General features: G+C 44.3%; 1 protein-coding gene across 1 annotated transcript in view; it reads right to left on the reverse strand.

The window, feature by feature from the left end:
* Nucleotides 1–20797, reverse strand: part of LOC306859350 (lethal(3)malignant brain tumor-like protein 1) — a gene marked incomplete at both ends in the record, with an annotated part of 41156 nt that overhangs the window by 20044 nt on the left and 315 nt on the right. The window contains 10 exons of the mRNA XM_079400360.1: nucleotides 13762–13913; nucleotides 13991–14082; nucleotides 14804–14939; nucleotides 15016–15120; nucleotides 15285–15376; nucleotides 16372–16420; nucleotides 16547–16670; nucleotides 16820–16973; nucleotides 19481–19607; nucleotides 20561–20727. Coding sequence (XP_079256486.1) covers nucleotides 13762–13913; nucleotides 13991–14082; nucleotides 14804–14939; nucleotides 15016–15120; nucleotides 15285–15376; nucleotides 16372–16420; nucleotides 16547–16670; nucleotides 16820–16973; nucleotides 19481–19607; nucleotides 20561–20727 — 1198 coding nt within the window. The remainder of the gene's footprint in view (nucleotides 1–13761; nucleotides 13914–13990; nucleotides 14083–14803; nucleotides 14940–15015; nucleotides 15121–15284; nucleotides 15377–16371; nucleotides 16421–16546; nucleotides 16671–16819; nucleotides 16974–19480; nucleotides 19608–20560; nucleotides 20728–20797) is intronic.

Below are 20797 nucleotides of genomic sequence, written 5' to 3' on the forward strand. Positions count from 1 at the left end.
GCACCGCTTCATCTTCAATAATAAACCCATTCATTTCACACTGAACTATATACAGCGGCTAAAATAAGTATTGAACACGGCACTGTTTTTCCCCGTAAATATATCTCTAAAGGTGCTGTTGACATGATATTTTCACCAGATGTCGGTAACAACCCAAGTAATCCATACATACAAAGAAAAGAAAACAAATAGAAATGATTAAGTTATGTGTAATAAAATGTCATGACAGGGGGAAAGTATTGAACACACTTAAAGAAATGTATTTATTATTTCATACAAAAGCCTTTGTTGGTGATGAGAGCTTCAAGACGCCTCCTGCAGGAGAAACTAGCCGCATGCATTGCTCAGAGTCTTCAAATCCTGAAGGATCTGTGGCTTCTTCTATGAACTCTGACCTTTAGTTCTGTTTTTCTATTGGATTCTAGTCAGGCTGCCATTATTTTCTTTCTCTGAAACCAGTCGAGAGTTTCCTTGGCTGTGTTTGGGATCATTCTCACCCTTGTTTCATCTTCATCATCCTGTATGGAGCTTATAATATGACAAAACTATTTGAATTTGAATTATTGACAGGTGTCTTTTAACAAAACTGAATATAATGTGGCATTTAACATAGTTGTGAATTAGATTTTTGTAAACTTGAATAATGGACACTTGAAATTAAATAACAGATTTTTTATGGCAGTTTTTTAATAGACGTGTATTTTCAAACAGCAGATTTTTTGTTCTGAATTCTTTCAATGCAAATATCCAGTTTTAAAAAAATACAGCTTCAAGTTTTCAAGATGAAGAAGAAATTCGGAGCATTAAATTCAATATTTAAAATTCAAAGCGCAGAAACCTCAAGACTTGCCAATACAAGATGGAAACATTTGGACAAAACATTTTGAAAATTTATATAAAGAAATCCATGTCGGCATTTACAGTAGGCTATATAACCAATAATAATAATAATAAACAAATGTTATGGAAAAAGACGATCGATTAATGGACTTTGGATGGATAAAAATGTTTTCTTGTAGGCCTATTTTATTTTATGTACTTTATTCATGATAAACTTCATCACACTACATCACGCACAATACAGTCCGGCAGCCTAGGCCTATGGTTAAAATAATTTAATAATGTGACAATTTGTAATAATTAATATAATCTCTTCATTCAAAATGAAATGTTAATAAATCCATCTCTGATAATCCCTGGTTGCTATGGTCACGCAGGTTTGTTTATGCATTAAAAATAAGTGGTTCCCTCAACAGCATCTGGAGGCAGAGTCCTGCACAGGACCTGTTTGAGACCCGCACCTGCAGTAACTGACAGAACACCCAACCCGTTATCCAACCCGAACCACATTAAATATCTTACATGAGGTAGACAAAACTCATTTACTAAAACCTTTATTCAAATTGTGAATAGCAGGAAAGTTTCGCTGGAGGTGCGCAAGCGGTGCTCGTGCTCCCAAAATCCTGCCGCTTCCACGGCTCTTTACGGCGCCGCCAGAGATTTAAAAATAGAATTTAAAATAAAATGATTTTTGTCGGCTTTAACCAGGCAGATTATTAATGACTAATAGAACATTTCTCTGAGCTCATGTAGGTAGTGTTGAAAACATGAAGATAATTTAAAATGTAATAGAATTCATTGGATGATCCATCAAAAATGTTTTAGAGAAATAAAATAAATCCAGGGCATGGTGTACGAGTTGGATTGCCAGGTAAAAATACAATTACATGTAAAATGTCATCGTTAACTATGTCTGACATGAAAACTATACTATAAGCTAGTCCCATGAAATAAGAAATAGCAAATAACTCCTATAATACATTTCCATTATGTTATGTAACTATGGCAATGTCGGCCCTGAGACCTCACAAAACACTTCCACTACGAGAGAAAACGGCACCCAGATAGCAAAAGTTTTCTGGCCCACAACCTTGCATCACTTCTGGCCCAGTTCTGGCTGGGTCCCCGGCCCAAAACTGGCCCACACACTAAAAACCGGCTCAAACTATTTCCTCTGGCCCAGATGCGGCCCACACCCTGTAAAATGACTCTTATTTATTGACGTGGCCCAGATCTGGCCCGCATACTGTAGAGTGACTTCTATTATTTTATGTGGCCCAGGTCTGGCCCAGACACTTTAAGCCAGATCCGGCTGAGACTCGGCTTGGTCCCCGATCCAAATGTGGCCCAGAACCTGCTAAATGTTATTCAGCAGTGAAACACAACAACAACCATTTAAAAACATTAAAAAAGCTTTTATTATAAAATTAACAAATACTTTAATATAAATATATATTAACAATGAACAAATGCACTACAGTATAAACATTAACACACTTTTTAAACCACAAAGTAACAAGTAAATTATATTTACTGTATATTATATATATATATATATATATAAACATTGTGTCATAATTCAGTTCAGTTCTTATCAAATGGCATCAGTGCAGTCAAGTGAATAGTATTGCTGAATATTAGGTGTCTTCAACTAAGCAAGACAAAAGGCATCAGTGACAAGGAACCCAAACAAGACCAGGCTCAGTCAGGAAACCAGTTCTCCTCTGACCAAACGAACGGACATGGTGTGATTATTCCAGGCTGCATCACAAGTCAGATTGTGGATTGATACCATTCAGAATATTTCATCCAACTTCTTCTGCTTGAAGAAACATCATGCTAGTAGATGAAGCTGGTAAAAAGGGTCTGTGCAGAGGGCTTGTCTGGTTCTCGTAGTCTTTGCTGAGGGTCTGTGCTGGGGCCATCAATGAGGTCTTGTTGACATGGTCTCCGCTGATATTCAGGGATGTGTTGTGGTCATTCCCAGGAGCAGGTCCACCGTCTGGTCTGGATACCGGATTGATCAGCTGATTACTGTAACCTAGGGATAAGAATGAGACAGTAAATAAGCGACTAATATAAGCATTGATGTAATTCTTCTTACAAATTAACAAGTACTTTAGATATTATGGGAAGTGTTGCTGCTTAAACAAAATTGGTGCAGCATAAAAATACTTTAAGTGATTTGAATGATATAAATGTGATAGTGTGTCATGTGTATGGAAGGTTAAAGAGACGGGACTCTTAAACTCACAGAGTGTGTCTGCCTCCTGAAGTCCACCCTTTTGATCTGCCACCTCTTCATAGTCCCCTTGACCTCCATTTGAGCAGCATTAAAGGTTTTCCAAACTGCAGCCTTGAAATATATGTATAAATATATATTGTAAGGTAATTATTAAATCTTAAGCATTACAGTTTTTCACAGTCATTAGGACCAGACCCAGAATTCGCACCTCATATGTTTGATGAATGTTCATGCATAAATTCATGCAGCAGCTCAGAATTTCTGTAAAAAAAAAAAAAAGTCAGATTACATATATAAAGTGTTCAGATTAAACTTTAAAAAAATTTGCTCATAATAATCCCCACCACAGTAAAACAAGTACTTTCATACTGCATATATATGCTTCAAAAGTTCATTCACTCTAAAATCTGAACCTGCTCTTGTGCAGCAGACAGATTAGGCCTCCATTCAAGAACAAAACATGATGCACTTACATTGTACAGCTTTCTCTTACGTAGTGTGACAAGCGTCCCGAGCTCGTTGCCCGTTGCCCTGGAAACGCACCAGGAACACCTGCACCCGCTCATCAAGGCTGAAGCGGCCGCACCTGTTCCCCATTAGCCCGCGGCCAGATAAGCCGCGTGAGGCCAGGAGACAGGGAGAAACCTCTCCAAGGAGAAGCATTAACGAACACTCTCTCGACTCTCTTACAGAAACGAGCGTTTGAGCGACCCAGCCTGCACCCTGCACAGCGCCGGTCCACCACGCCACGGAAGAGCACTAAGAGCACCGAGAGCACCTCAGCACAGACCTTCACCATCCACCGACTCTTCTATTAATAAAATCCACCCTCCGGGGTATTTATTTGAGCTCTCCTTGTCGTGTGATTCTTCCACCCCGCGCCACACTGGTGGAGAATGCGGGCATAAAAGTGGAAGTTTCGCACCGGCAAGTGATCTCCGCACTCATCCTGTTTCTGTTCGCTAGGCAGCCACTCCTCCCCAGAGCATGGAGGAGCTACTCCGGCAGCTCACCGAGGTCAGCCTGCACCAACAGCAAATCGTGGAACATCTTGTCGGGCCGGCAGGGCCAGGTTGACCAGGAGCTCGCCGATCTTCGCTCGGCCGCCTGCCAGCGCATCCCGCTGCCTGAGCCACGGAGACAAGCCACGCAACTCATTCCCAAAATGACAGCGCAGGATGACGTGGAGGCCTTCCTCCATTTATTTGAAACCACGGCCAGGTCTGAATGGTGGGATCCTGAGGAGTGGGCGAGCGCGTTGGCACCTCTTCTCACTGGAGAAGCCCAGCGCGTGTTCTTCAGTCTCCCCGTCGAGCGTGCCGCCGACTACGAGGAAGTCAAGCGGGAGATCCTGGCTCACGTGGGATTATCCCCGGTGTGCGCCGCGCAGCAATTTCATGATTGGGTCTACCAGCCCAGACGATCGGCTCGGACCCAAGCGAACTCACGCGTCTCGCCCACCACTGGCTCATGGAGGGAGCCCCAACGGCGGCTCAGGTAGCGGAGCGCGTCATCATCGATCGCCTCCTGCGCGCCTTACCCCGAGCGTTCCGTCAGGCTGTAGGAATGCGGAACCCCACCACCACGCCAGAGCTTGTGGAGGCGATCGAGCTGGCAGAGGCGGCCCAACGCCGCGACGGTGGGGCGCAAGTGCTGCCTTTTTCCCGGAGGGTGGTCCAGGAGCAGCACGCGCCGGAGGGCGCCTCGCGACCAATGGGCAGAGCAGCGGCCCCAGAACCACCCGACGAATCCATGCCCACGGCACCTTCTTCCCCTAAGACTCAACCGTGGATGGCAGGCTGTGCAATGCACCAGGAACTTCCATGCGGGGCTCCAGAAGCACAAATCAAGATAAATGGCCGGCCGCACAAAGCACTGCTTGACTCTGGCAGCGCAGTCAGTCTCGTCCACGCCAAAATATTGCCCCCACGCAACGAGACTAAAACCTGGCTCCCGATCGTGTGTGTTCATGGGGACATGCGGGAAGTGCCCACTCGCCGTGTAACCATCTCTGCCAGCCCAGGTTCCTGGCCCGTCGAAGTGGGCATAGTGCGGAGGCTGCCTGTTGACGTGCTCTTGGGACGGGACTGGCTGGGGCTTGACGCCCTCTTGGCAGCCACTGCACGGCCTGTCAGCCAAAAAGGGGGTCGCCACGGACGGCGATCTGGACCTCATCGCCGCCCCGTTCTCCTCGCAACCGACAGTGGGAGAGAAGCTGAGTCCCCCTCCCAAAATTCTAACCTGTTTTTTGATGTGTACCAGCAGGTCGTGGGAGGGGGCTCGTTTGGACAGGCCCAACGGGAGGACGAGCGGCTTAAACATTGTTGGGATCAGGTCCGCGTGCTGGAGGGGAAAGACCGCCAGCCAAAGCAGCATCCTTTCCCCCACTTTATTGTGGAGAACGGGCTGCTCTATTGTGTCGCCGAGGGGAGGGGGGAGAAGAAGAAACTTCTCGTGCTGCCACACTCCAAGACGGAAGCTGTCCTCCAGCTAGCCCATGCCCACCCCACAGCGGGCCATCTGGGGGCACAGAACACCGTGCAACGGATACGGGACCGCTTCAACTGGCCTGGCCTGGAGGCCGAAGTCAAACGCTTCTGCCAAGCGTGTGCCGTCTGTCAGAAGACGTCCCCCACAAAGCCTCCCCCCTCACCGCTCATACCTCTACCCATCATAGAGGTGCCCTTCGAGCGCATCGGGATGGATCTGGTGGGGCCGTTACCCAAGTCGGCCTGGGGCCATGAGCACATACTGGTGATCGTTGATTATGCCACCCGCTACCCGGAAGCTGTTCCCCTGAGGAAGGCCACGGCGAAGAACATCGTGCAGGAACTCTTCCTCTTCTTCAGCCGGGTTGGCCTGCCAGCCGAAATCCTGACCGACCAGGGAACCCCGTTCATGTCCCGGCTAATGGCTGACCTATGCCATCTGCTCCGGGTAAAGCAGCTGCGGACTTCCGTATACCACCCCCAGACGGATGGTCTCGTCGAGCGATTTAATCAAACCCTCAAACAGATGCTGAGGAGAGTGGCCACCGAGGACCGACGAGATTGGGATTTGATGTTGCCCTATGTCCTCTTCGGGATACGTGAAGTTCCGCAGGCATCCACCGGCTTTACACCGTTTGAGCTCCTTTTCGGCAGACAGCCCCGAGGATTGTTGGACGTCACCAAGGAGGCATGGGAACACCAACAACCCACTCCACACCGATCCCTTGTCGAGCACGTCACCGAAATGCGGCAACGCATCGACCGGGTCATGCCATTAGTCCGGGAACATATGGCCAGAGCCCAGCAGGCCCAACGGCGGCATTACGGCCCACTCAGCCTCGAGAGTTCCAGACAGGCGACCGGGTTATGGTGCTGGTTCCTACGTCCACCTGCAAGTTTTTGGCTACCTGGCAAGGGCCCTACACGGTGGTCGAGGGAGTGGGGCCCGTCACGTATAAGGTGCGTCAGCCTGGGAGGCGCAGCCCCGAGCAGCTATACCATGTTAACCTCCTCAAGAAGTGGGTCGGCACCCCAGCACAAACCGCAGCCCTCGCCGCCGTGGAACCAGCACCAGTGGACATCAACCCAGAACTCTCAGCCACTCAGAAGGCTGAGCTTCGGCACCTGGTCGGTCAGTTCCCAGATGTGTTCTCCCCGGCGCCAGGACACACCCACCTCTTACAACACGACATCCGGACGTCCCCAGGAGTCGTGATTAAGCAACGGCCCTACCGCATCCCTGAGGCTCGTCGGAGGGCTATTGAGGAAGAGGTCCAGCACATGCTGAAGTTAGGGGTGATTGAGCCATCACACAGCCCGTGGTCCAGCCCCATTGTATTGGTACCAAAACCTGACGGCACCCTCCGCTTCTACAACGACTTCCGTCGCCTCAACGAAGCCTCAGAATTCGACGGCTACCCAATGCCCCGGGTGGATGAGTTACTGGACCGTCTTGGGAGGGCCCGATATATCTCCACATTAGATCTCACCAAGGGCTACTGGCAGGTGCCCTTGACGGAAGCCGCAAGACCAAAAACCGCCTTTTCCACCCCTAGCGGCCACTGGCAATATCGGGTCCTTCCCTTCGGCCTGCACGGGGCTCCAGCCACATTCCAGAGATTAATGGATATCCTCCTGCGGCCGCACCAACAGTATGCCGCAGCCTACATCGACGACGTGGTCATCCACTCGGAGCGTTGGGAAGACCATCTAGACCGTCTGCGGAGGGTGCTGACGGATCTTCGACGGGCTGGGCTCACCGCCAACCCCGCTAAGTGCCACCTAGCGCTCTACGAGGCCAAGTACCTGGGATTTCAAGTGGGACGGGGCCTCATACGACCCCAGGAGAAGAAGGTGGAAGCTGTCCGTGCCGCTCCAAGGCCCAACACCAAGTCCCAGGTACGAGCGTTTTTGGGGTTGGCGGGTTATTACAGATGTTTCATCCCTAACTTCTCCTCTCTAGCCGTCCCCTTGACAGACCTGACCAGAAAGGGGCAGCCTGAGCTCGACCTGAGGAGGAAAAGGCGTTCCGGGGGATTCAACAGGCCTTGACGGAGGAACCGGTCTTGCGTGCCCCGAACTTCGGCTGCCCCTTTCTGCTTCAGACGGACGCGTCCGAGACAGGGTTGGGAGCCGTCCTGTCGCAAGTCCAGGATGGTGAGGAACACCCTGTCTTGTTTATTAGCAGGAAGCTGACCCCAGCCGAAAGAAACTACGCGACGGTAGAAAAAGAGGCACTGGCTATCAAGTGGGCAGTCCTGGAGCTGCGCTATTACCTGTTGGGACGGAGATTCACGCTCTACACGGACCACGCGCCGCTCCAGTGGATGGCGAAAGCCAAGGATACCAACGCCCGAGTGACGCCGGTGGTTCCTCGCGCACCGGCTCTGCTTTGAAGTCCGCCACCGAGCCGGTGCCTCCAACGCCAATGCGGATGGACTATCACAGATCTGGTCGGCTTATGCAGGTCTGTCAGGGGTCATTCCCCCCCCACCCCCAGTGTCCCCCTTACTAACGCCATTTGTCTCCGCCAGTACCAGGACAACGCTTAGGGGGGGGGGGGGAGTGTGACGAGCGTCCCGAGCTCTCATCAGCGTTGCCCTGGAAACGCACCAGGAACACCTGCACCCGCTCATCAAGGCTGAAGCGGCCGCACCTGTTCCCCATTAGCCCGAGGCCAGATAAGCCGCGTGAGGCCAGCAGACAGGGAGAAACCTCTCCAAGGAGAAGCATTAACGAACACTCTGAAAAAATGGTATCGTTGCATCCCTACTAAATACTCTTCGTGGCATTTAAAACATCCAACAACACGCGACTGAATATTAGATAAATTAAATAACTTACTTTTTGCAGTTGAAGTATTCCTCTTGAGAAATGTGTCCGCCGAAATCTCCTCAGGATTAACCTCCAGATCTTTCTCTCAGGCGCTGATCTCCTTCATTCTAGCAGCGGTCCGCCGGAGACTAAACTAACCCGGGCCAGAGATAGAGACATTAAACTAACTCGGGCCAGAGATAGAGACACTAAACTAACCCGGACCAGAGATAGAGACACTAAACTAACTCGGACCAGAGATAGAGACATTAAACTAACCCGGGCCAGAGATAGAGACATTAAACTAACCCGGGCCAGAGATAGAGACACTAAACTAACCCGGACCAGAGATAGAGACACTAAACTAACTCGGACCAGAGATAGAGACATTAAACTAACTCGGGCCAGAGATAGAGACACTAAACTAACTCGGGCCAGAGATAGAGACAATAAACTAACTCGGGCCAGAGATAGAGACACTAAACTAACTCGGGCCAGAGATAGAGACACTAAACTAACTCGGGCCAGAGATAGAGAGACACTAAACTAACTCAGACCAGAGATAGAGACACTAAACTAACTCGGGCCAGAGATAGAGACACTAAACTAACTCGGGCCAGAGATAGAGACACTAAACTAACTCGGGCCAGAGATAGAGAGACACTAAACTAACTCGGGCCAGAGATAGAGACACTAAACTAACTCGGGCCAGAGATAGAGAGACACTAAACTAACTCAGACCAGAGATAGAGACATTAAACTAACTCGGGCCAGAGATAGAGACACTAAACTAACTCGGGCCAGAGATAGAGACACTAAACTAACTCGGGCCAGAGATAGAGACATTAAACTAACTCGGGCCAGAGATAGAGACACTAAACTAACTCGGGCCAGAGATAGAGACACTAAACTAACTCAGGCCAGAGATAGAGACAATAAACTAACTCGGGCCAGAGATAGAGACACTAAACTAACTCGGGCCAGAGATAGAGACACTAACTCGGGCCAGAGATAGAGACACTAAACTAACTCGGGCCAGAGATAGAGACACTAAACTAACTCGGGTCAGAGATAGAGACACTAACTCGGGCCAGAGATAGAGACACTAAACTAACTCGGGCCAGAGATAGATACACTAAACTAACCCGGGCCAGAGATAGAGACACTAAACTAACTCGGGCCAGAGATAGAGACACTAAACTAACTCGGGCCAGAGATAGAGACACTAAACTAACCCGGGCCAGAGATAGAGACACTAAACTAACTCGGGCCAGAGATAACCCGGGCCAGAGATAGAGACACTAAACTAACTCGGGCCAGAGATAGACACTAAACTAACTCGGGCCAGAGATAACCCGGGCCAGAGATAGAGACACTAAACTAACTCGGGCCAGAGATAGAGACACTAAACTAACTCGGGCCAGAGATAGAGAGACACTAAACTAACTCGGGCCAGAGATAGAGACACTAAACTAACTCGGGCCAGAGATAGAGAGACACTAAACTAACTCAGACCAGAGATAGAGACATTAAACTAACTCGGGCCAGAGATAGAGACACTAAACTAACTCGGGCCAGAGATAGAGACACTAAACTAACTCGGGCCAGAGATAGAGACATTAAACTAACTCGGGCCAGAGATAGAGACACTAAACTAACTCGGGCCAGAGATAGAGACACTAAACTAACTCAGGCCAGAGATAGAGACAATAAACTAACTCGGGCCAGAGATAGAGACACTAAACTAACTCGGGCCAGAGATAGAGACACTAACTCGGGCCAGAGATAGAGACACTAAACTAACTCGGGCCAGAGATAGAGACACTAAACTAACTCGGGTCAGAGATAGAGACACTAACTCGGGCCAGAGATAGAGACACTAAACTAACTCGGGCCAGAGATAGATACACTAAACTAACCCGGGCCAGAGATAGAGACACTACACTAACTCGGGCCAGAGATAGAGACACTAAACTAACTCGGGCCAGAGATAGAGACACTAAACTAACCCGGGCCAGAGATAGAGACACTAAACTAACTCGGGCCAGAGATAACCCGGGCCAGAGATAGAGACACTAAACTAACTCGGGCCAGAGATAGACACTAAACTAACTCGGGCCAGAGATAACCCGGGCCAGAGATAGAGACACTAAACTAACTCGGGCCAGAGATAGACACTAGACTAACTCGGGCCAGAGATAGAGACACTAAACTAACTCGGGCCAGAGATAGAGACACTAAACTAACTCGGGCCAGAGATAGAGACGCTAAGCTAACTCAGGCCAGAGATAGATACACTAACCCGGGCCAGAGATAGAGACACTAAACTAACTCGGGCCAGAGATAGAGACACTAAACTAACTCAGACCAGAGATAGAGACACTAAACTAACTCGGGCCAGAGATAGAGACACTAAACTAACTCGGGCCAGAGATAGAGACACTAAACTAACTCGGGCCAGAGATAGAGACACTAAACTAACTCGGGCCAGAGATAGAGACACTAAACTAACTCGGGCCAGAGATAGAGACACTAAACTAACCCGGGCCAGAGATAGAGACACTAAACTAACTCGTGCCAGAGATAGAGACACTAAACTAACTCGTGCCAGAGATAGAGACACTAAACTAACTCGGGCCAGAGATAGAGACACTAAACTAACCCGGGCCAGAGATAGAGACACTAAACTAACTCGGGCCAGAGATAGAGACACTAAACTAACTCGTGCCAGAGATAGAGACACTAAACTAACTCGGGCCAGAGATAGAGACACTAAACTAACTCGGGTCAGAGATAGAGACACTAAACTAACTCGGGCCAGAGATAGAGACACTAAACTAACTCGGGCCAGAGATAGAGACATTAAACTAACCCGGGCCAGAGATAGAGACACTAAACTAACTCGGGCCAGAGATAGAGACACTAAACTAACTCGGGCCAGAGATAGAGACACTAAACTAACCCGGGCCAGAGATAGAGACACTAAACTAACTCGGGCCAGAGATAACCCGGGCCAGAGATAGAGACACTAAACTAACTCGGGCCAGAGATAGACACTAAACTAACTCGGGCCAGAGATAACCCGGGCCAGAGATAGAGACACTAAACTAACTCGGGCCAGAGATAGACACTAAACTAACTCGGGCCAGAGATAGAGACACTAAACTAACTCGGGCCAGAGATAGAGACACTAAACTAACTCGGGCCAGAGATAGAGACGCTAAGCTAACTCAGGCCAGAGATAGATACACTAACCCGGGCCAGAGATATAGACACTAAACTAACTCGGGCCAGAGATAGAGACACTAAACTAACTCAGACCAGAGATAGAGACACTAAACTAACTCGGGCCAGAGATAGAGACACTAAACTAACTCGGGCCAGAGATAGAGACACTAAACTAACTCGGGCCAGAGATAGAGACACTAAACTAACTCGGGCCAGAGATAGAGACACTAAACTAACCCGGGCCAGAGATAGAGACACTAAACTAACTCGTGCCAGAGATAGAGACACTAAACTAACTCGTGCCAGAGATAGAGACACTAAACTAACTCGGGCCAGAGATAGAGACACTAAACTAACCCGGGCCAGAGATAGAGACACTAAACTAACTCGGGCCAGAGATAGAGACACTAAACTAACTCGTGCCAGAGATAGAGACACTAAACTAACTCGGGCCAGAGATAGAGACACTAAACTAACTCGGGCCAGAGGCAGATACACACAACTACACCGAGTGTGGACCTGCCGCACGTACAACAGCTTTCAGCCGAGATCGGCCCAGATACAAAGAGCCGTCTCTCAGCCAGAAGTGTTTTGTAGAGTCGGCGCGGCTCTGGTCCATTATCATCTCACCGATGCTGAGACTGAGCCGACAGAACCGCATTTCAGCCAGAATCGTCCCGAGTGTGCTTGCTATCTGCGCGACGATTCCAGGATTACATCGACAAAATAATCTCGTGGCCAGACATATTATCACACTCCCACGAGTTAATATGTTGTGGCCAGGACAAAACTAGCCTAAGTGAACCGAACATATCCCCTCCTGGTCGCAGTAAAGGCTTCGTTCGACTTTTCGGAGATCATCTACTCTTCCCTGTGGATGACCTCTGACCTACTTTCTGTACGATCTGAATTTCTGCGCTTTGAATTTTAAATATTGAATTTAATGCTCCAAATTTCTTCTTCATCTTGAAAACTTGAAGCTATATTTTTTTAAAACTGGATATTTGCATTGAAAGAATTCAGAACAAAAAATCTGCTGTTTGAAAATACATGTCTATTAAAAAACTGCCATAAAAAAATCAGTTGTTTAATTTCAAATGTTCATTATTCAAGTTTTAAAAAAAAATCTAATTCAGAACTATGTTAAATGCCACATTATATTCAGTTTTGTTAAAAGACACGTCAATAATTCAAATTTACACAATTCAAATTCAATTAGTTTTGTCATAATATAAGCTCCATAATCCTGGTACTGTAGGTGTTGGGACTGAAGCTAATTTGTAACCCTGGACCACAAAACCAGTGTCAGTTTTTCAAAATTGAGATTTATGCATCATCTGAAAGCAGGATAACTAATCTTTCCATTGATGTATGGTTTGTTATGACAATATTTGGCTGAGATACAACTATTTGAAAATCTGGAATCTGAGGGTGCAAAAAAATCTAAATATTGAGAAAATCACCTTTAAAGTTGTTCAAATGAAGTTCTTAGCAATGCATATTACTAATCAGAAATGAAGTTTTGATATATTTATGGTAGGACATTTTCAAAATATCTTCATGGAACACGATCGTTACTTAATATCCTAATGATTTTTGGCATAAAAGAAAAAAAAAGTATAATTTTGACCCATACAATGTATTGTTGGCTATTGCTATATTATATTATATTGCTATATTAATTTCCACTGACGAGGGGCAGGATTGCTTTCTAATTACTGATTTCAGCTGGTGTCTTGGCTTTCATGCCTTTTTGAACCTCGTTGAAAATTTCATATCAACAGCACCTTTAGAAATATATTTACTGAGAAAAATGTTCAATACTTATTTTATCTGATTTCCATGTTTTTATTGATTTTAATGTCTATTTCACTTTCTTTTATGTAAAGCACTTTGAATTACCACTGTGTATGAAATGTGCTATATAAATAAACTTGCCTTGCCTTGCCTTGCTGTATATATGGTCAGTGTTGGGGGTAACATTACATGTAACGTGAGTCACGCAGATTACTTTTTTTGAGTAACCAGTAATGTAACGCATTTAGGGAGTAGCGCAAAATTGTAACACATTACTTTTAAAAGGAACTTTCCCCAACACTGTATACGGCATCCTTTAAACAAACGTGAGACGCAGCTGTAACTCACCAGTAGTCATACGTGTCATCCCAGTTATCAAAGTGAACCAGGAAGCGGTTGCTCACTTTGTCCGTTACCGTGGCAACACAGATGAGAGACGGGTTCATGCGGTCCACGGCCTCCAGCTTCATCCCCACCTCAAAGCCACAGTCTGTCTCCGGCTGCACAGTCAGAAAACCAGCTCTGTGTTCACACTGAGTCCGTTAGTAAGACAGCACTGCTTTAGTGTTTGACTCACTTTGACCGAGCTGGAGAACAGCTCCTTCTGGGCGGCTTGAGATCGGGTGATTTTTAGGTAGTTGGACCAAGAAAACTCTTCTTCTTTACATCCTGCAAGGGAAGAGTGTTGAATTGCTGAAATATGAATTTAAAATATAACTGTATGTTAGCACATCTATAACAGCTGGGATAAATAATAAATACTTTTTTTTTAAGTGCATGGTTTTGAGCTATGTTAAAGCAATAAGCCATCCTAGTCCACGTGTTGGAAAAAGGGGAAAGTTATTGGAGGAAATGGGATTGTTATATACTTCAAACAAGCAATGGCTAGACTTGATTTCTTGTAAAATCTCATGTAACTGTTGTTGTTCATTTTTCATTTAATTTATTCTTTTTTTCTCTGTGAATATGAGTGTGAGTGTATGTTTTCTATTTGCGTGTATTAAAATATATGTGTGTGTGTGTGTATATATATATATATGATAGAGTTACATAATTGTATATAACAGTTCTTGCTACTTAATTTTTTTGCAGAAACTGTGATACACTACCACTATTCAAAAGTATAGTGACTGCTAGAAAGAAAGAAAGAAAGAAAGAAAGAAAGAATTTCAGCGCTGCACCAGTTATTTTAAATTGTAGAAATATTTAACAATATTACAGTTCCTACAGTGTTTTTGATCAAATAAATGCAGTCTCGGTGTGCAGAAGAGGCTTCTTATTCCTAACTTCTGTTTGGCGTATATAATTCATCCTAAAATTGTGTGTCTATCACAGTGTATGGTTATCCCCTACTTTACTTGTTTTTCATCTAAACAGATTTGTAATTCACCTTTTGGGGTGTACAGCTTGTGCCCTGTGCTCTCACACCAGCCAGCGGGGTGAATATCAGGGCAGTTGGCGTTGACCCAGAAGTCATGGCAGTCTGAATAGCCATCAAAATGAAGGCGCAATCTGAAGCCGCAGACCTAGAGACGAGCATGTCCAGAGAATGAGAGACAGACTCCTCTGCACTGATTACACTCATAACAAACGTCAGTGTACCTCAGCGACGGTCAGGACGAAATACATCGAGGGGTGCTGGGGGTCGATGCCCTCTAACTTCATCCCCTGTCTGAAGCTGTTCTTAATCAGGGGAACCCGCTGGGTCTAGACCGGTGACATGGAGAAATGTTAATCCATAACTGAACTATTAAATGTGTAATCTCTAGTCCGTATTGAAATGAATCAAGTTAATGTTCTGCGCTCTGAAGCACATCACAGCTGCATCCGTGGCGTTATTCACTTCCTAGAGTGAAACACAGAAGTCAAACCTCCTGGAAGAGTCTGGCTGGAGCGGCCACAGCTTTCTGCTGCTCGAGATACTGCGGCCAGGACCACATCTCCAGCTTACTCTCTGCTGAGCCTACAGACAGAGCACAGTTACACCTGCTAAGAGCACTGAAAACATTACACATAATAACATTATTAGCAAAAACTGATACAAACCATATCAATATATATGTAGATCCATTCATATACTACTTACATGAGACATCTTTTCAAATGCTCTGTTTAGGTTCATAGAATGCTGAATTCACAAAACTCATAGATTTCATTATATTTATTATCAGTACGATTAATGTTCAAAAGCAGAATGTGCTCCATTGACACAGAAATAGTTCCCATAGTTTGTAAAAACACAGAAATGGACCGTTGTAAGCTCATAGTGGTCACAGTGGTATATTTTACTTTTACATTTAATTTTTGTTAATAATTTTTATAATAATTTTTTTAATATGTAAACTGTATACTTTATATTAGTTTTTTTTATTTTTGTGATGTTTGTACATCAAGTTAAACTAAACAAACATTTGAAATGTTTTGGCAACTAGCTGAAAAAAAATTATTTAAAATTTTTGTGTAATATATATTTTATTTCAGTTAATGTTCATTTTTTTAAGTAACCATTTTTCTTTTTTGTGGTTTTGGGTTTAGATTTAGTTGCAGTTAACTATAATAACATTTGCATATATATATATATATATATATATATAGTGCTGTCAAACGATTAATCGCGATTAATTGCATCCAAAATAAAAGTTTTTAGTTACATAATTTATATGTGTGTACTGTGTATATTTATTATGTATATATAAATACACACACATACAGAATATATTTTGAAAATATTTACATGCATTTACATGTGTATATTTTTATTTATATAATTTATGTTGTATATTGACAAGGAAAACAAAGCCTGGATTTCGACAGTAAATGGAACATCATTTTCAAGAAATAATGCAGTGATTTATAACTGTGAGGATGCAGAGTGCAAGCGTATGAAATCTAACTTTAGTTCATTAGTGATGGTTACGTAACACTATTACTGTGTATCATGGGAGTGTGATGACGTACCAGCTTTGTTCTGTCTGCCATCCATTTTTAAAGCCTCCACTTTCTCCTCCTTTAATCACAAAAGTTCATTTCATTGCATTAAAAAACTCAAAGCATCATATGAAATGCACAATAGTGTAAAAATACATATCAAGCACAGCAATGACATTCATTTAAAGAAGAAAAAGAACTGCACCATTGGCTCAGCGTCAGACTCTTCCTCTGATGGGCTGTTGTATTCCCTCCTCTTCCTCTTCTTCATGGGCTTCAGCATTTCATGCTCATGATAGATCACCTGTGCTTCAGCAATCCCTGCAGGACTAAAGCATCCATACAGAACACTATACTGATAGAATATCCTCAATATCCTTAATCTGACTGTAATATGCACATGATTTTTTACCAGAAATCTCTCATCCATACTTATATATTGCATGAGTTAGCTGTGTAAGTCTGGTAGTTAATTTACTTTTCAGACATCGTCTCTCCGCGTAGCTCCGTCAGGTAAGTCTGTTTGGCCGAGGTCTCAGTGCACTTGCTATGAGCTGGATTGTCCTGAGCTCTCTGAAGTCTGTCGGCCCCCACAAAGGCAGCAGACCGGACATTCCCACCTGCTGAGACGTCTGCAAGCAAACATTCCCGTTTGTGATGGTGCTATTGGAAAGACAAATGCTAATAACTTTAAGATTTGATGCATGTTCTCAATGGTTACTGAACTTTTCATTGGACTACTGTTCTTCCAGCTTGAGTTAAAACTGGAATAAATTTGCTGTTTCAACCCAATTGTCATTTTACTGCTAAAATGTTGGGTGTAATAAAGTTATACAAAAAAGTAATAAAATATAAAAAAATGTGTATATTACAAATTCTGTATTGTTCATCTTCCTAGATTTACCCTAATCTTTGTAAAAGACGTTGCTCATCTACGAAGACTGGAACTGCCTCTATGCAAAGAAGCCCATGGGTCTGGATACAACAGGGCAGCTCAATCTTATTCTGTTTGCAAAATTTAAGGGTCCATTTAAAGGAGTCATATGATGCGATTTCTTGTTTTCCTTTTCTTTAGTGTGTTATGTAGCTGTTTGTGCATGTATAAGATCTGCAGAGTTACAAAGCTCAAAGTCTCCCACACAAGGGGAAGTCATGGCCTAATGGTTAGAGAGTCGGACTCGTAATCCAAAGGTTGCAGGTTCGAGTCTCGGGCCGGCAGGGATTGTAGGTGGGGGGAGTGAATGTCCAGCGCTCTCTCCACCCTCAATACCACGACTGAGGTGTCCTTGAGCAAGACACCGAACCCCCAACTGCTCCCCGGGCGCCGCAGCATAAATGCCCAATGCTCCGGGTGTGTGTTCACGGTGTGTGTCTGTGTGTGTTCACTGCTGTGTGTGTGTGTGTTCACTGCTGTGTGTGTGCGTGTGTGTGTGTGTGTGTGTGTGTGTGTGTGTTCACTGCTGTGTGTGTGCATGTTGGATGGGTTAAATGCAGAGCACGAATTCCGAGTATGGGCAGTATGTAAAAAAAAAAAAAAGGATTTATTCTATCTAAAAGAGAAGGCTGATCCAGACCGGGCTGAAACGCCTCATTCAAACGCCCTCACATGTCTATGTCACGATGTGGAAATATTTGCGTAATGTTCACGCAAAGAAAGAAGGCATGGTTTCAGTAACCGCAGTAGTGTTGATGCAGCCATGTCAGGGAGATGCTGTGTGTTTTTATGTGAAAGCAAAAGCACTTTATTTGGCCTTCTGAAAGTAGATGCAACAGAACAGCACAACCCAAATGTTTGAATATGTGCAACGCATTTTATGGAGGACAGTTTTGTGAACCTAGGAGAGTACAAGGCTGGCTGTGCACGAAGGCTATTTCTAAAATAAAAAAAGTGTCAATTCCGACTTTGCTCTGACAATCTAGCGCTTCTGAATCAGCGACTGTAAGTATGTTTTGCTATTAGTTTAAGTATTTGCTATTGACTGTTTAAATGTGGAGTTTTGCGCAGTGTGTGCGTGCGTGTAACGCATCGTGTGTGTGTGTGTGTGTGAGGGGAACAGGGTCACATCACAGCGGAGTGTACAGCCCGTCAGAAATCGTCTTAACCGAGGTTTGTGTGCAAATACATACGAGCATCATCACTGTGTCTGTCACACGACTCTGTTCCACTCTCAGGCTTGAACTGATGGTAAAACTAACAACATTATTAATTGTCTTTATATTTACTTTGAAAGCTGAAGCTCGAGATTATGGAAAGGGGCGATACATTTCCGATGCGTGCTTGTGGTGTTTGGCCAATCACAATGCACTGGGTCAGTTGGTCGTTTTCTTTGTAGAAAACAACGCGTTTGAGAGAGGCGGGGCATAGAGGAACTGCAATAATGTACAGTATTTGAAACATAATGTGTTTTTTGAACATTAAAGCATGTCAACATATTCTGTTACACCAAACACACAAAATAATTATCTTTAAAATAGCATCATATGACCCCTTTAAAAAATATTGCTACAGTGAAAAACGTTTAATAATTGCATATAGCAACAACCTTTAATGCAACCTTTAACATGCAGTTAAACCAGCTGCGATTTGACGTGGCCATGAAAGTCTGCATGCAATGACTCAATATGTATTCAACTGTAATATGTAAAGTGAAATACATGGGAGAATATTAATACTGATATGGTGAAAAATGTTCAGATTTTTTATTTTATTAGGCCATTTCACTATGCATGAAGTCCAAATAGATATAACACATCCCTGAACATTACAGTGAACCAACACATAAATAGGAGTGACATACAGCCGCAGACACATATGTAATTCAGTCATGTGACACCATTTGCATAAAGCCATTTTTCTTTGAACTAGTTTTTCAGGACATTTAAGGTATTAGCATAGAATGTATGTGCTAAAATTCAACAAAAACATTGTGTCAATACTTGCAAAGTTTTACTGGTAATTAGCATAACAATACAGAGACTGGCTAACAGTAAAGTAACTCTGTTATGTACTCAAAGCTAATTTGTATTCCTGTTTTGCGCCTGTTTAGTGTTAACTTTGAGCCCTGACTAACAAAAGCCATGCTTGTAAGAATGATGAAAGAATGATGTAATAATCCAGAGGCATCTAATGAATAATTACCTGTTTTTTCAGCCTGTTTGAGCTCCATATCAGCTGATTTTGTCTGCACTCCTTCAGTGGTCAGGTTAGCAGAGCCAATTTTCCCTTCACTGATCACTTCCAGTGAACCAGTATTACTAACACATAACTGCAGAAAGCAGAGTAGCATTATTGTTATGCAATAATAAAGGTAATATATAGTGCCTTCAGGAAGCATTCACCACACTATATAATTATTTGTTGTAATGTAAAATGCTTTCTGTTCCCACTCCAGTGATGAGATTCCATCCACTCCTTCAACAGAGATTTTGACTGGTGAGAGAGCAAGTTGTCTGCAGTTTTTGACATTTTAAATCACCAGACCTTCCCTCTCAACACTGGTCAACTTGTGAACTGCACTTCACTGGGCTGATATCAGAACAGGCAGATCCTTCCAGGTATCTTGGAGTGGAGCAGTGTCTAAATCACACCGGTTAACCACTGGGGTGCCTCAGGGTTTGGTGTTTGGCCCTCTCCTCTTCTCAATATACACAAAATCACTTATAATTCATGCACTTAGATTTCCTAACTATGGTAACAGTACACTTCTGCCTGCCTTGTAGACACCTGTTGGGTGGAAGTTGGGGGTAGCATTCGGCAACCATTTTAACTTCTCAAACCACATCACAAAAATCACACATTCACACTGTACAACCTCAGGCATTTAACATTGCTTGAGCATTTGATTTAACATTTATGATGTTCCTCTGAGCATTTGATTCATTATTTGAGTAATATTTCTGCATTGAAGTGGATTATGAAAATCAGTTATTATTATAGTTTTGTTATTGTTTTAGCATTGTATTTTCATGTCATATGGCAAGTTATTTCAGGTGCAATTTTTATCATTTGAATTATGTTAGGAAAACACCTTCCTGATCCCTTAGTGTGAAATGCTTATGTAGCAGAATTCATAATTTGTAAGTTGCTTTATAAAAGCATCTGCTAAATGAATGAATATATTTAGACATCTTTTATATTTTAACTCAAAACATTTAAATGACTAAATGGCCATTAAGGTCAACGCATACGGGGCCACACAAACACAGACATTCTGCTCACCTTCAGATTGCTTCCAGGGAGGATGGCCATTCCCTCCTTCCAGCCCAGGACATGGACAATCGTCCCTCCAACCTGAGCAGGAAGTGATGCGGCCCCCAGTTCACTGCCTTTAATTGCCTTGATTGCATTTGGAGGCAGCTCCACTTTTGGCAATGGATGAGCAGAAGCTTTGGGAAAATAATAACTTTTTATTGCATCCACAATATTTAACACCTTTATAATAATATGGAGCAAACT

The sequence above is a fragment of the Barbus barbus genome (genome assembly GCF_936440315.1).
Source record: "Barbus barbus genome assembly, chromosome: 40".
NCBI lineage: Eukaryota > Metazoa > Chordata > Actinopteri > Cypriniformes > Cyprinidae > Barbus > Barbus barbus.